Below are 15,457 nucleotides of genomic sequence, written 5' to 3' on the forward strand. Positions count from 1 at the left end.
GTGCTTTTTTAACAGAGCTTGGCCAGAGCACCCTGATAGTAAGCCAGGCTGTCTAAAGAGCTCCTGGCTCTAAACTAGGTGACCTGGGCCTGCCTCAAAGCTGAGCAGTACTGTGTCATGTGACTGACCACATTTTGCTGCAGTCCTAGTGCCTGCTGTGAGGGGAAGGAATCCTTGCTCTGCCTCTGAACTGTGCTGCATTTGATATTTTTTTGCTGTTACTTGGATTTCTTCCCAGTTATATTTAACCTGAGCTTCATGTTCCTTTCCCAGTTTTTAGACAGCTGGCTTTCTGCTATGTCTGTGGCTAGGTAGTGTGATCTTTCACTGAGTGTCTTGTGGATAGCTTTGCTTGGTTTGCAGCTTTTTACATCACCCTTCAGAAACTGTTCTGTTGAGATATTGAGATACTGAGGTGTACATATATATATATATATATATAAAATACCTTAAGGTGCAGCTAGGCCCTAATATGTACTGTTAGCATCTTTTGGTCTGAATACTGTAAGACTCTCAACCCCAATTTAGACCCTGAAGCTGGGTGGCTCCACTGCAGGATGAGACTGGCTGCTCTATTCCACTTAGACTTAGCACTTCTGCCACTGTTGTTGGGCAGAATACTAAGGTGCAGTAGTGTCCAGCCTGCCAAAGACATCTGAGAAATGTATCAGGTTGTCAAGGATAATATATCACAGGTAATGATCCTTAGTCAGAGTGGCCTTCACAGAGCTTTGATGGGGAAGAATGGATGATTGGATATTCAAGAAAGGGGAAAAATGGATTTGATATTACATTCCACAAGTGGTTAAATCTGTTTTGCTCTTAGTCCCAACAAAATAGAAATGATTTCTGGTATTTACAAATATAGAACAGAATGGGAATTTAAGTTAGTGGTGCTCTTAGCCTTCAACTTGGCTATTTCAGGGACTGGTATCTAGGTGATATGCAATTCAGACAACTTGAATACCAATTGACAGGCATTTTTGTCTTTTCAGTTACACTTGGGAAGCAATTGATGCAGACAAAGAGGTGCTTTATAAAATAAATTTCTGTTCTGGTGTTGAAGAGTGTGGAAGGACAAGTGCAGTCTGCGCATATGACATCAAAAAGAAGACCTATCTGTCTGTAGGTAAGTAAACAAGTGTCTGTAGGTAGTTTAGAGCAATGTTAGTGGGTGGTCTTATAACTATTACAAACTTTGATGTGTTAGCAAAGATTTCTTTTTTTTTCCCTTCTTGGAACAGTGTAAAACTTTGTTTTGTTGCAGATTTACTGGGGAGATTTGGTGAAACATGATCTGATTGTAGATAATCGCTTTATGGGACTGTGAAATCTTATGGTCTAGTTAACTGTAATCTAGTGAAAGTATGCAAGGCTATCTCAAGTAGCATAAGTGCATCTACCTGTGGCAGGATATGGACTGTGTACAACTTTGTAAATACTAACACAGGATAGAGCTTAAGTTACAGCTCTAAAGTATACTCAGCCTGGCCTGATGTAATATCAGGTCTTTGTTCAGAGGCAGGTTACTCTCTGTAATGCAATCTTGGGAGTACTGCGAAGTATTCTGGGTGTCGTCTTCAAGTTGTTCCACACAGAAAGGAAGTTAATTACATGCAGTTCTCTGGTTTTGGTTACACTAGTCAAATCTGGTCACGACTTCGGTAGTTCACAGCTGTTCTTGGTATTTTGAGGAGAGGTGGACTTGTGCATACTGATCTAAATATGAAACTGGCATATTCCTATACACATGCACTTGATTTCATCAGTCAGAAGCACCTTGTGTTCTGAACAGTATTTTTTCATGAGTTCATGTTACTTATTTTCATGGATGTTTGTCGCTTTCAAGGTTGCTTTTGTGTTTTGGCTAACAATAATATTTGAGTACTGTTCAAGAGGCGGCTGATAGTTGACTGTTACTTCTAATAGAATAAAGCAGTAGCTTTCTGAAGAGCAATATATCTTCAGACTGCTTCATAGTATCTGCAGATCTGAAGTCTGATTTAACATGTTTCCAGTCTTGTCAGCCATTAGCAGATAGCTCTTACAAGAAGCTGTGAGTCTTCATTGAATTGCTTGAGCTTGAACTGCTGGAATATGGTGAGGACGAAGGTGTTTCTCATCTGTCAAATGTCATTTGTCAATGTCAAATGCCAATGTACAGCAGCCAGTCAGCTTCTATTCTCCCCACACCTCTCTATTAACAGTAGAGATACTTTGGTTTCAGTCTGTGGTTAATTGGTGCTTTTCAAAAAACTATTAATGTTGGGACCCCGGCTTACAGAATCACTGAGTGCATGAATAAAGGTATGTTCAGGCTTCAGAGTTTTCTGGGATGACTGGTTAGATTGCATTTATATTGAAACTGCACCTGCATGTAGTGTAGCATCTACTCTGAGGAGCGTGGCATCTTAGAGCACTGGATGCTGTTATTCTTGTTGTATGTCTTAGGAATGAAACACATTTTTATTTCCTGCTGATGGTCTCAGATCATATGCCATTGAGGCTTCAGTTGCCTGTGGATTAGAAAAGAAAGCAGCATCTAAGCTTCTGTTTTAACATGCTGCTTTGGGTGAGACTGGAATGTGGCAGGTGGAGTGAGATGGAGGAAGTCTGTTCTCGTCAGGGAAGTGTGAGAACTAGAGGCTTGTGTAGGTTTTGTTCCACACTTCTTGTGGAAAGAGGAAGGGAGAGCAGAGCTGGGTGATGACTGAGCAGTATCAAATATTCCTCTATATGCAAACCTTGAGTTCCTGAGTGCCTCAGTGGTACTGAGTGGAAGAGGATTTAGCAGCAGATGTACTGTGGTCTTGCTGAGGCAGTTTGAAGTGACTTTTAAAGGCTAAGCCACAAATCTTGTTCAAGTAGGATAGGTTTTTAACTACCCTGCAATAAAGTGAGAAATCAAGGCAGTGCAGTTAACACTGTCATTGAATTTTGCTTTGTTCTATTGGTCAGATTGTTCAGGTTTTGTTCTTGCTCATGCCTCTAGATGCCTTGGAGCTTCATCACCATCGCACTGAGTTTAGATCATGCTGATGGGTTTTCAAGCTTGTTTGTTAAAAAATAAAAAAATCACTCCTAGTGCGAAAAGAGGAATCTCTTTGATCCTGGTCTAGGCAGGTATAGATTCCCAGTTACCTAAACCAGCTAAACCACATACTTGTCTTCAAGCAATCCAGATGACATGAGGTTACCTGTATGCCAAAGATGAGGGAAGCTGAAGGACCTTTATATGGGGGAAGAAGGGCAATTTGTCAGCTGATAAATTTTGTTGAGTTGTAAGCTTTCTTCAAATATGGGCTTAATCAGTTCTCTTCATTCTTTCAGAAAAAAAAAATCAGTGTAAACAATTGATTTGTTTTTTAAATACCAGCTGTGCGGGGATGGCAGCTGTAGGACTGTTTGTTGCTCCCAGCTTTAAGAGGTGTTAAGGCCATATGCTCCATGGCAGTAATCAGTCTGTATCCCAGGGAAGCCTTGTGGCTAATGTTAACTGTGTGTCAGTGTGATGTACCAGGGTTTTCTCCTCTGCACTTCTATTAATCCTAGAAGTTTTCAAGGGTAGGCAAATATTTAGTTCATGAACATCAGTGAGGATGGAAATAACATGGTAGTTATTTAACTTTTTAACTTACCATGACATCTAGTGACTCATGTGCCATGTAGTTGGACTACTCCTAGAAAATGGAGATATTACTTTAAGTGTTTGTTAACCTGATGGTGAAATGTGCATTTTGTCCAGCTGCAGTAGGATGAGTGGACATGAAATGATAGCTGCCACCTAAATGCCCCTTTCTTCTGGACAACTGATTGGATGTCTTCCCTGATTGCTTTTTTCCTGATAAGTAGCTAAACAGATGGAGTCAATGAGCAGGAGGTGTTGTGGACAGTGCCTTTGATACTGATTTAGCACAACTGTGCTATATGAAGTATTTGCTGCTAAATTTTGTGAACAGTACTAGCTGATTTGTAGTGTGTTGCTTTGTGGAGAGAACACATCTCTGAAGTCACGAAGAAACATGAGTGATTGTTGTAGAGGGAGCTTGATGTTGCAGTAAAAGTGGTTGCAGCTCTGGAAGGAAGCTGATCATGTGAGGGGTTGATATCCCTTGCTCTGTGAGCAAGGGTGTGATGAGGCATGTGCCACTGAAGAGACTTGTTAAAACGTTTAGCAAGTTCCCAAACTAATCGTAAGCATGCAAGGGGGAAGAGAGCGTGTCTGTTGGCCTGTAGTAAACAAGATATGCTGGCTGAACTTGTTTTTTCTTGAATATTGCTTTAACTGAGAAAATTGGAATCAGCTCCCAAGTGCCTTTAAAGCCATGTACTGTGTTTTTAGCGCTGAGAGAAACTAGTGCTTATAGAGTGCTACATCCTCAGATTGTGCTCCCATAAGTTCCCTGCTAAATGGAGGCTTGTAGCTGTATACACTTACAACTGGAGAGGTTTTAAGTCATGTGCATACGGTTACTATATACATCTCTTGCCTAGAAAGTTGTGTTGGCTTCCTTCTGCTAATCTGTGGAAGTAAAGATACCTTGACAGTATCTTCTAAGCAATGATGTGATAAGTAAAACTCTTGCTCTCAAAGCAGTATGTAGCTCTTAGGTTTGAGAGAGCTGCATGGCAACTTGGCTAGTATCAGTTCTGGAAGCTGTAAAACCTGAAGATGGCCTTTTGATAACACAGGAAATACAAAAGGCACAAACCACATGTATCATCTTTCTGCCCAGTTTTTTTGACTTCTGCTCCTCTTGGTCTCTAGACTATATTACTTGGGTGCAGTGTAGTTTTGCTTGCCTCGAGTGAGGAGATAACAGGCTGGGCAAAGTTCCAACAGGTTTTTAAAATGAAACAACATTTGGTATAGGTGCAAAGCTAGCTATCTGCAATGATTACAGATTTGACTTGCTTTCTCCCTAGTGTAGACATGAACTAAAATGGAAAGGGGGAAGCAGATCAATAATCACACTTTATAGCTTTTTCTATAGTTCAAACCAAACTTGTTGCAGAATTAAAATCTACTTATCAAAAAAAAAAAAAAAACCAAAAAGACCAGGCTGAAGTTAGCATGTAAGATCTAAAAACGGTTGGTGTTTAATATTAACCAAAATGGGCTTTAGCAGGAACATTTCAGTGACTTGAACTGGTGCTCATCATGCCTTGAAATGTGCTCCACCTTTCCCCTTCATGTCAAGTGCTGGGAAGGAGAGCAATGTGCAGTGACAAAGCACCTTACTCTTCATGCAGCATGTGACCTGTGCTAAAGGGGATGGGAGATGTGGAGGATTTGCACTGAGGCAGTGGATCTGTGCTGGGTTTGTCTGCAGACAGTGCCAGTGCACAGGCGCCAGTGTGTTCTTCATTAAGTAGATTAAAGATTGAGTGGAGTCAGCAATGTGCACCTGCAGCCCAGAAAGCCAGCTGTATCAAAAGCAATGTGGCCAGCAGGTCGAGGGAGGTGATTTTGCCCCTCCTTTCTCTCTGGTGAGACCCCACCTGGGCTACTGCATCCAGTTGTGGAATCCTCAGCACAGGAAGTACATGAACCTGTTGGAGCAGGTCCAGAAGAGGGTCACAAAAATGCTCACAGGGCTGGAGCGCCTCTCCTATGAAGACAGAGTGGGAGAGTTGAGGTTGGTTAGCTTGGAGAAGACTCCAGGGAGACCTTATTGCAGCAGTCCAGTGCTTATAGGAGGCTTATAAGAAAATGAGGATGGACTTAGAGGGCCTGTAGTTACAGGACAAGAGGTAATAATTTTAAACCAAAGGAGAGTAGATTCAGACCAGATATAAGGAATAAGTTTATTTATGATGCAGTTGGTGAGACACTGAACAAGTTGTCCAGAGAGGTTGCAGATGCCCCACCCTAAAAATGTTCAAGGTCAGGCTGAACAGGGCTCTGAGCAACTGATCTAGTTGATTATGTCCCTTCTAAACAAAACCATTCTATGATAGACTCTCTCTCATCTTGTGCTGATGCTATTATTATAAATGGTATAGAGGCTGAGAAACCGATAAATAGAAGCTGGTAGGAGGAAGGAGTGAATTGTGATTGAAACTAGTTGGTAGCAGCTTTCCTTGTTCCTAAGGAGGCGACTAGTTTGTAGTAGCACCTGCTGTTATACTTTTATTTTAAAAAGTGTTTGCTAAAAACCTTTAAGAAATTAGAAGTGTGATTAGAGATGTCAAACACTATCTTAACTTGGATCTGGTCTTCCAAATCAGAAGATCCATAAAGATCTTCAGTTGTACTGTCTTCAAGTAGACTGGTGTGTCTTGTGCTGCTCAGTGGTTGAAACTAGACCCTGTCTGTTGAGCTTCTGTGAAGGCGTTGTGTTATAACACCCTTTTTTCCCCCCCTCTCATTTTTAAACCTTAGGTGACTTAGCCTTGCTAAAAGTTTCTGAAAGTCTTCTGGAGCTCAACACTACACATAGCTGCTTGCAGCAAGGCAGTGAACACCAAATTCAAAGCAATATTAACTTCCTGTGTGGGAAAACACTGGTAAGTCTAAATAATGTGCTCTTATCTTTAGTGGAAATGACAAGTAGTTCTGACTTACTTTTTAAGGAGACTTGCTGTACTTTTGGATGCACTGATTACTGAACTTCATAGCTTAAAGAAGAGCCAGTTATGTTTTACTGTTAAGGTCCTGATTTATTGTGGCTTTCAAAATTCAATCCCAGTCGAAAATAGTTGCAGGTCTGCAGCTTAGCTCTGGTTATAGGCTCTTCTTTGTCTTTAATGATTTTACGTGGTTTGCACTGTAATATTTTATTAGTTTAATATGGAGGAATGAGTCAGCATTGTACAGGGTGCCATAACAATGCAAGCTGTTGTTTAATTGTTGGCTGTGCCTGAGCTGTGGACCTGGCATGACTGTTTAATAGAATAGTATTGAAGAAAATGGCTGACCTCTGTTGTGGGGCAGCATAGTTGACAACAGTAAGCCTTAGGCTTGGTCTGCACATTGTTGAACTCACAGTGCTCGTACAGCCGGCTGGGCTTCTGAGGAAATAGTTGTTTTTGAGACTCTGTTTGAAGTGTGATTGGAGATCTTGGAAAAGTTTCTAGGGGCTTGTGTGCATGCAGTTCACTCCAAAGTGCTTTTGGAGTTACACCCTCCACACACTGAATAGATATGACAGATTGGTACAGACTGTGATCAGTTCACATATTTGTGTATCTGGGAGCAGTATTTATTGGCGTTCCTGTTGGCACTGACACTGCTATGCACAAGCCCTCTTGGAAATCCAGCCAGCTCAAACAAAGTGCCAGTGCAGCAGGGACTTAAATGCTTCTTGTTCTGTTTCAGCAGATGACTCGTTAAACTAAATTAAAAATTATTGCTCAACATCAGCTGTAACACCAGATCATACTGATCTTCAGACTTCTTCTAGTTAGCTCAGTTCTGATACCTGTTCATCACATGACATAGTAAAAGGATTTTGTAATAGTGTCTGGAAAAACTAGTTTCCTCCCCTTTTATGGCAGGGTTAAATGAGAGAGGGAATCAGTTTATGTATGCTAAAGTGCTTCTAGCTCAGGTGATGGAGGGCAAAGTGAAAAATTGTTGTCTTTTCACTGAGAGACATTCAGTTGAACACCCAGTTCTGAACCATGGTAGAACCCCCATCTTGAAATACATACAAATGTGTATAACATGATCCTATAAAAATACACAACTAATGTCAGGGATATTCTTTCTGTGTAGCGGAAGAGGCTGCTAATCAGTTGTTATTATAGGGTAAAAGACACATGCATTGCCTCGCTGTGTTAACCTGTTCATATGCATTTCTATTTGTGTCTTCCTTTCTAGTAAGCAGATAAGGCTGGTGCTTCTGTCATTCTCAGTTGGCATAGTGAGCACTTCTAAAAGATGGAATTCAGTTACTGTGTATTAGGACTGGCACATGATAATTGGAGTATTGGTGCACATGCAGACTAAGGATTTGGCATCCTGCATCTTCCTGAGTTGCCCAACAAAGCTGTTATGTAACAATCTTGCTGTTAACAAGTGCCATTAAGAAGCTGTATGCCCCTTGTTCTGTGATGTGCTGTATTGTTTTTTTTTTTTTAATCTCTTGAATAAACTTCTTAATGTCTACAGGTGTAAAATAAAACCAGTCTGTTCTTCAAAGAATAATTTTTTTCCCATTTAAATAGGGTACCCCTGAATTTGTAACAGCAACAGAGTGTGTGCACTATTTTGAATGGAGGACCTTTATGGCTTGCAAGAAGGACTTGTTTAAACCTGTGAAAGAGGTAATCTATGTACTATGCAGAAGTTACTCTTCACATACATGACAATTTTACTCTAATTACTTGCCCCCACCCCAAATTAATCTGAACAACCTCCATGAACCTATGTTTTCCATAGGTGTGTAAAGCTTATATGTTGGAAGTTGGTGGAGATGAGAATTTTAAATAACTTTTCAACCTTTTCTGTGCATTGGATGGATATTTATAGTAAAACTCTTCTAAAAGCTGGAGCAGAAGAGTCTAACTTTGAATGCCTCCTTTTAATCAGCATGTCTAGCTTTGAGCTTCCAGAAGTAAAAAAACGTTTCCACATACTAACTGGGCTTCATATATGCCTGTTCATAACTTCCTCCTACTTGTGCACGGTTTGCATGTAATTTTTTTTGGTGTTGTTCTAGGTCCCTTGCTATGTGTTTGATGAAGATCTCAAGAAACATGACTTGAATCCTCTCATCCAAGTTTCAGGATACTACTTGGTGGATGATTCTGATGATGATTCCTTGTTCATAAATGTCTGCAGGGACTTAGGTTTGAATGGTTGCTTATGTCACCTGTCAGTGTGTAAATTTCTTGTAGTGTGGTTCTTTGCTGTTGTCTCCATTAAGGTTGTCCTATGTCCAAAGATCAGTATCTCAAGACTTAGATAATTATTTCAAACTCCCTACCCTCCAAGTACTGAGGTGTTCAGAGTTATGCCCCTTCTGGAGGGGCAAGTACTGTTAGTACAGTTTAAGTTGCTTTTTCTAAGTGGGAGAGCGCAGTTTGTCTTGTATCTGCATTTGTTTGCTGCCAAATAGGACGAATATTTTTCGTAGGGCTTCATGTGCTCTAAATTTATTCCTTTAGGCACCAGGTTGTTGCCCAGTTCCTGATGAATGTCCTGAGGTGCATCTAAAATACTGTTAGGTGCTTGCCTAAGTACTGTTGCACCTTCTTCTCAGTTTAGAGCTATATGCATAAGGAATTAAACCAGCAAAATCACATATTTGAAACTTGCTGAAAAGCTTAGTTTAGCTGTATATTCCCACTGTGTTTTTTACTCTGCAGTTAAATATGTGTTTTGTGCCCCTGTTAAGGGTTTAATACTTCCAATTCTAGTGAGAGGTCTATTCTTTTTAAACATCCCACTAGTGTGAAACTTTTTGCTGACAGCTTTGAATCAGATGGTTAATAAGAAACAAGGGGATAAAACCTTCCCTGTAAGGAGGGTTTACTCATTACTTGGTTATGGGAAAAAAAAGAAATACTTGGCACAATTTTAGAACTTTTCAAAGCCCTGTGTATCCAGCAGCTGTACTAGCAACTAGCTGCATCTACTTTGGCAGGAAGGATGAATTAGCTGTCCCCAACCAGGGCAGCATGAATTATCACAAGCACTCCAGGTTTTGTCTTGTCAGTTTCACATTCTAATGTAGCCCGTTTTTTAGAAGTATTTCTAGAAGAACCCACAGATAAAATGGCAAGATACTTCAGGTAGAGCAGGGCTTAGAAACAGAGTCGTATAACTTCTTTTCTGTGTGCTATAACCAGGAACTTCAAGTGGAGAGACCAGAAGGTGCCCCACTGGCAGTGCTGCTTGCTTGTTGCATGAAGGTGTGGCATATGATGTTGGCCATCCAAAGGAGCAGCTGAAGCTTCAAGGCAAAGACAGGTATGTAATTCTTGTGGTAATACTTCTCTGGGCACTTCAGTCGTCTGGCCTGGAAACAACACTCTTGGTAACAGATGAGTCTCCTAAAATTTAACATTAATACCTCTTCAGTGTTGAAGCATTAGCAGAAAAAATATTCAAATACTGTCAGAGCAGTCTGTCAGGCATTCTGTGGTACTGCCATAACAGATCAAATTTTCTCCTTTTTGTGAGAGACTCCTTTTTACAGAGTTGCAGAACTCTCAGAAGCAAGGGGTGATTGGTGCTCTCTGCCCATAAGCAGTAGGGTAAGATTTAGTCCTGTCTGCCTACTGTCTGAGGGCCCACAGGGTAAATGCATTTGGCTCACTGTGGATTTATGCACTGTATTTGGCTCACTCTACTCTTCAGAAGTACTTTAAAAGTTGAGAATAGGACCAGATGTTGCTTTTCTGGGTTTTTTTTTTGCCGTAATGAATTCTTAACAGAAGAAGTAGATAAGCAATGCAAGACTTAGTGTTCCTTGTGGTGGTAGAGCTGGAATTACAAGAAACTTTTCTTGATGATGCTTCTATTTACTGCCTTTTGTACTGTAAGTATAGGTTGAAGTAAAAAAAAACCCAAGCCAACAAAACAACAAAAAACCCTCTAAACAAATAAAAAAAGAATGAACCAACCAAAAAGACCCCCAAAAACCACCCCACCACAAAAAAGTCCACCACCAGCAGAAGCAAACCATAATCAAACAAAAAAACGTGTTAAAACGCCACCCAAACAATCTAATGGCGCTTAGGGAACTTACTTAACATGCTGATGTTTCTGATCAGGTCATCTGAGCCTGCTTGCCTTGTCTGTAGGGTCAATAGTCCCCCTGTTGACTTCTGCAGTACTCTCTTTGTTTCAGATGCCAGCTGAAGAAAGGAAGCAGAATAAATTAGTAACAGGGAGGTTCTGACCTATCTGTGGTACAGCTGAGGGTTTTATTTTAGTTTACAAATGAAATTGTTAGTTCTTTGTTGCAGGGCTTTTTCCCCCAGCATGAAAAAAGTGACTGAGCTGTTCTGTACCAAGGCAGTAGCTTACATCTGAGGAAGCACAAGCTTGTTCTCATACTGAAGTGCAACTAGGAGTGCTCTAGAAAAGTGCTACGCAAGCAAGCTTACCCCTGCTAGGGTTGGAGAGCTCTTCATTGCTTCAGGAATATTCACTGTATGTGTTCTATCAGACTAGGGTGGCCTGGGAAGGAGTAAGGTGATTGGATATCTGTGTCCTGAGGTACAGAAGGGCCAGCTAGAGGTGTGGCTAATCTGAAGCCAGAATGTCGCTGCTCTGGGAGCTGTTGTCTTCTGCCTGTTAAACTGCATAGAATAATAATACATAGCTGGGAAGTTGTGGTGATCTTCCTGTTCTCTCATCCAAGTCATCTTGCTATTTGTCTCTCCCTGTCAGATAATTACCATGTGTTATTCTCCTACTCCTGCCTCACCTGATCTGACCCAGTTGCCTTGCTCTTGTCAAATTTCCTGATGAGTTCATTTTGCTGTTAATTCTGGGGGCAGAATGGGAAGAGTTTATACATAGAGAGATGGTAAAGTATAGGAATCTGGCAAAACCTGAGTGGATATTACTTTCAAAACTCACAAGAACTTTTGCCACATCTGCTCTCCAGCAGCAGTTTTGAGAGCAAAGCTGCGAGTGTTCCTGTGACTGTAGATAAATTCTTGGTACAATATGGGTTACAAGGCAATCAGCATAGTCTTAGGTAGGGTACCAGAAGATACTGTATTAAGTAATTTTGCTGGGAATATTTTAATCTTTATTTTTAATTAATTTTAAGATTAAAGGAATGAGTACCTTAAAAAAGTTAAAAGTTGCTTTCAGGAGCAGGGCTATGTTGGTATATTCTGCCTGAGAGTCTAGCAAATATTGAGTGTTTCAAGAATATCTTTCTTCTGTACAGTGCAGTGTCTTAATTGTCTTTTTGGTTTGTTATTTTCTATTTCTAGGCTTGTATTGAGTTATGAGAGACAATACACGCATGATGAAGAAAGGCCAGCCTTCTGCCTAGGCCATAATCCAGCAGTGACAATCACTTTTGTTTGCCCATCAAAGAGGGGAGAAGAGGTAACTTCAGTGTTTTACTCTGTGTTAACTGGTTGGTACTAACTTTTTTGTGTGTTATCTTTAATTTTTATTCAGGCCTGAAGAAAGCATAAATATTCTTGGCTTGTAGCTTGTGAAGAGTGTGAGATTCTAGATATGGTCTTTAAAGTCTTCTAGAACTTAAGAAGTAACAAGAACTTGAAAAAAATTTCCCCAGGAGTGTGTTGTCTCTTGTATCAGTGAATTTGGTTGTCCATTTAAAGGTTCAAGGCTTTTTTCTAAGCATAGGATGGGCTTAGTGTAGAGTTAATCCTTGGCACAGAGCTTTGCTTGCTAATGAGCACTCTTCCTCTTCAGTCAGGATGGTCATGCTTGTAGCTGTTGTGTGGTACTTGGTCTCTTTTTTAATCTGTTCTTCCTCAGGGGAAAAATAGTAGCTAGTAAGTGTCATTGAATGGCAAGAGTCTGTCTTTTACTAAGCAGGCTCCTGAATTATTTTTAACTTCAAATAAAATCTATAGTGTTAAGCAACAGCTCAGTTTATGTAGGACACTGTCTTAGCCTAACTTGAATGCAGTGTGACGGTCACTTCGATGTGATGCTGGGTTATTTCAGCAACCTACGCTCCTTGAACTGGGCTGAAGTGACAAATGCTAATGCTCTACCATTTCAAATAGTGATGCTTTTCATTGCAGGTTAATGAGGAGGGAACTCTTGTCTGGGTAATTCTTGGTTTAATGTTTAGTCCATCATCTGTCCTAGATCAGTACCATACTTAACTCTCATTGCTGCAGAAACAAACCTGGCTCTTGTCTACTGTCACTTTGTACTACCTTGCTATAGCTATGCCCTCTTGTAGTATGAGAAATATTACTGGTGATACTTGTGCCTGTCACTGACCTGATACCTGTGTATCTGCCAATTGTTCCAGTGGATGGCAGAAATACAGATTTATGAAACAATTTGAATTTCTAACGTTTCACTTTGAAGTGATGAAAACCAAGACTGCTGCTTCTCCCAGATGTGCAAAAGTATTTCACTACAGAAAACTCATCTGACAGAAATGTTGGCTTAAAGAGTTCTCAAATGTCTGTGTCTTGATTTGGACCAAGGGAATCAAAGTTGCTAAAACACCAGTGCCTAAAAGTCTACTTTGCCTTCGGAGAACATTTGATCTCTATTCCCTGCATTGAGAACTTCTCTGAGGCAAACACAATCCAAGCTTAGGCCATTTGGATTTTTGCATCTTTACTTTTCCCAACACATTAAGGAAAAGTACTTTTTAAAGTACTATTGCTTCTCCTGTCCTGCTGCTAATGTCTCATGCTTTACTTCTGCTTAGACTTGTAATAGTTTGCCACATCACTGATAACACCTGTTTCTGAAAGGACAGAAACAATGTTTGCACATCTTACGTAATTTAGTGGTGAAGTAGTTGTTACTGATCTTAAAGGAATGTGATACTGTTGCTTGCATATTTCAAGTAACTCTACTTACAACTTAAATTCTGTTCACTTCTGTATCAGAGTGCGGGTCCCAAACTTACAGCAAAAACAAATTGTCGCTATGAAATTGAGTGGGTTACTGAATATGCCTGTCACAGGGATTACCTGGAGAGTAAGAGCTGTCTTCTGACTAATGAGCAACATGATATTTCCATTGATTTAAGTCCACTTAAGCAATTTTCAGGTAAGCTCAATATTTTTCTTTTGTGTTTGTGGTTGTTACTAGCCAGTTTTGTATTTCCATATTTAGGGACAGAAAAAGTGTCCTCTGTAGATATATGGAGTTTCATGTCTGTCCTGATGTGTGTTAAAACACTTTTTTGTTTGTTATTCATTCAGAGTATGTCTCACCCTATTTTGCCAAAGATGACAAAGAGGAGTATTTCTATTACTTGAATGTATGTGGGAAAACCACTGCAGGTAACTGCAAGGACGGTACACAATATATTTCATCTTGCCAAGTAAAACGTTCAAATAACCAGAAAAAAGTGGCAGGAAGATTTGCGAACCAAACCCTAAGGTGTGTAAGTGCTCTTTAGCCCTGCTAACTGGTCTGACTGGTCTTTGTTTTCTGCTTGGATGCTTACTTACTTATCATGTAACCAATAGTTGATACAAAATGCAAGCATTTTTGCTCACTTTTTTGTTAGAAAAACTGTAACAGTATACCAGGATAGCATTAACAAACAGAGGCGCCAGTGAGGTTGGCAGAGGCCATTGTGTAGACAGGAAGACTTCCACTGACCTAGTTGTCCCAATTGCAGATTGTGCTGTACTGCCTATTGTCCTCCTTTTTTCATGTTTTACATGTAAAGTAGTATCAGAAGAAGCTGATTCCCAAGTGGTACATAGGGACAATAGTTTGCATGAGATCGTAAAACAGAGATTAATTCATGTCGATACAATCTTCCCTTTTGTCTGTGACAGATTTGTTGCAGTCATCTTCCGGGAAGTATGACTTCCTCCACTTGCAAAAACAGCCATACAATAAACTAATGGGAAAAGATATTCTACCATATTTAGAGGAACTTTAGAGCATTCTTTAAACTCTATAGAAATTAATGAAAAGTGATCAGAAAAATCAGGGGATGCGAGCCGTCGTTGCTGTAGAAGTGCCAGTATTGATGTTGAACTAGCATTTGTTTTCCCATGGAGTGAGACAATTAATAAATGAACAAGAATGTGACTTCTGTTATGTGAAGAACACTGTGTGATTGTCTGACCCCACATTTCTATCTAAAACTGACTTCTTACCCAGATACTCTGATGGGGATCTCACTTTAATTTATCCGAACGGGGATGCGTGTAGTTCTGGCTTTCAGAGAATGACCATCATTAACTTCGAGTGCAATGAAACAGCAGGTGAGTTTACCAAGCTGTGACAGCTCTGCTCAGGGTTTGACTTTTGTGCTTGCTAGTAGACCTTATGCTCAAATGAATGTTTGCTTTGAGCCATAGCTAACACAAGAAATTAATATTGTTACAGTAAACAGTAATTTCAATGTCTAGCAGGGTGTGCTGTGTAGTAGCACTGCTAGTCTAAATTTACACTGATGATTGAGAAGATGGAAGTATAAAAGAGCCTTTTTTTTTCTTAGCCAACGGTAAAAAAAAAATCCAGAAACGCAAGTCCTCTGCAGCAAAGAGATTTTTTGTCTTCCTTGCTCATTGCTAGTCCTCAAGTCTCCTTGCTTTTTTCCCCTTCCCCCACTAGAAACCTAATATCTGTTCATCTGCTTTCCATGTTAAGGTAATGATGGTAAAGGAATGCCAGTATTCACCGGTGAAGTTGACTGCACCTATTTTTTTACTTGGGATACAAAATATGCATGTGTTAAAGAGAAAAAAGATCTCCTTTGCAGAGTTACTGATAAGAGAAAACACTATGACTTGTCACCTCTTATCCGCAGTTCAGGTATGGCAATAAAAACAAGTTTTCAGTTACTTTTGT

General features: G+C 40.2%; 1 protein-coding gene across 3 annotated transcripts in view; it reads left to right on the top strand.

Annotated features, from left to right (window-relative positions):
* The window catches only part of IGF2R (insulin like growth factor 2 receptor), a 58,031-nt gene that overhangs the window by 6,970 nt on the left and 35,604 nt on the right, over nt 1–15,457 (top strand). For all 3 annotated transcript variants that reach the window (XM_082303453.1, XM_082303452.1, XM_082303454.1), the window contains exons 2-11: nt 996–1,129; nt 6,386–6,510; nt 8,173–8,271; nt 8,667–8,796; nt 9,799–9,919; nt 11,905–12,022; nt 13,528–13,690; nt 13,846–14,026; nt 14,765–14,868; nt 15,257–15,421. In XM_082303453.1, coding sequence (XP_082159579.1) covers nt 996–1,129; nt 6,386–6,510; nt 8,173–8,271; nt 8,667–8,796; nt 9,799–9,919; nt 11,905–12,022; nt 13,528–13,690; nt 13,846–14,026; nt 14,765–14,868; nt 15,257–15,421 — 1,340 coding nt within the window. The remainder of the gene's footprint in view (nt 1–995; nt 1,130–6,385; nt 6,511–8,172; nt 8,272–8,666; nt 8,797–9,798; nt 9,920–11,904; nt 12,023–13,527; nt 13,691–13,845; nt 14,027–14,764; nt 14,869–15,256; nt 15,422–15,457) is intronic.

Source organism: Coloeus monedula (assembly GCF_965178545.1).
Source record: "Coloeus monedula genome assembly, chromosome: 2".
NCBI classification, from domain to species: domain Eukaryota; kingdom Metazoa; phylum Chordata; class Aves; order Passeriformes; family Corvidae; genus Coloeus; species Coloeus monedula.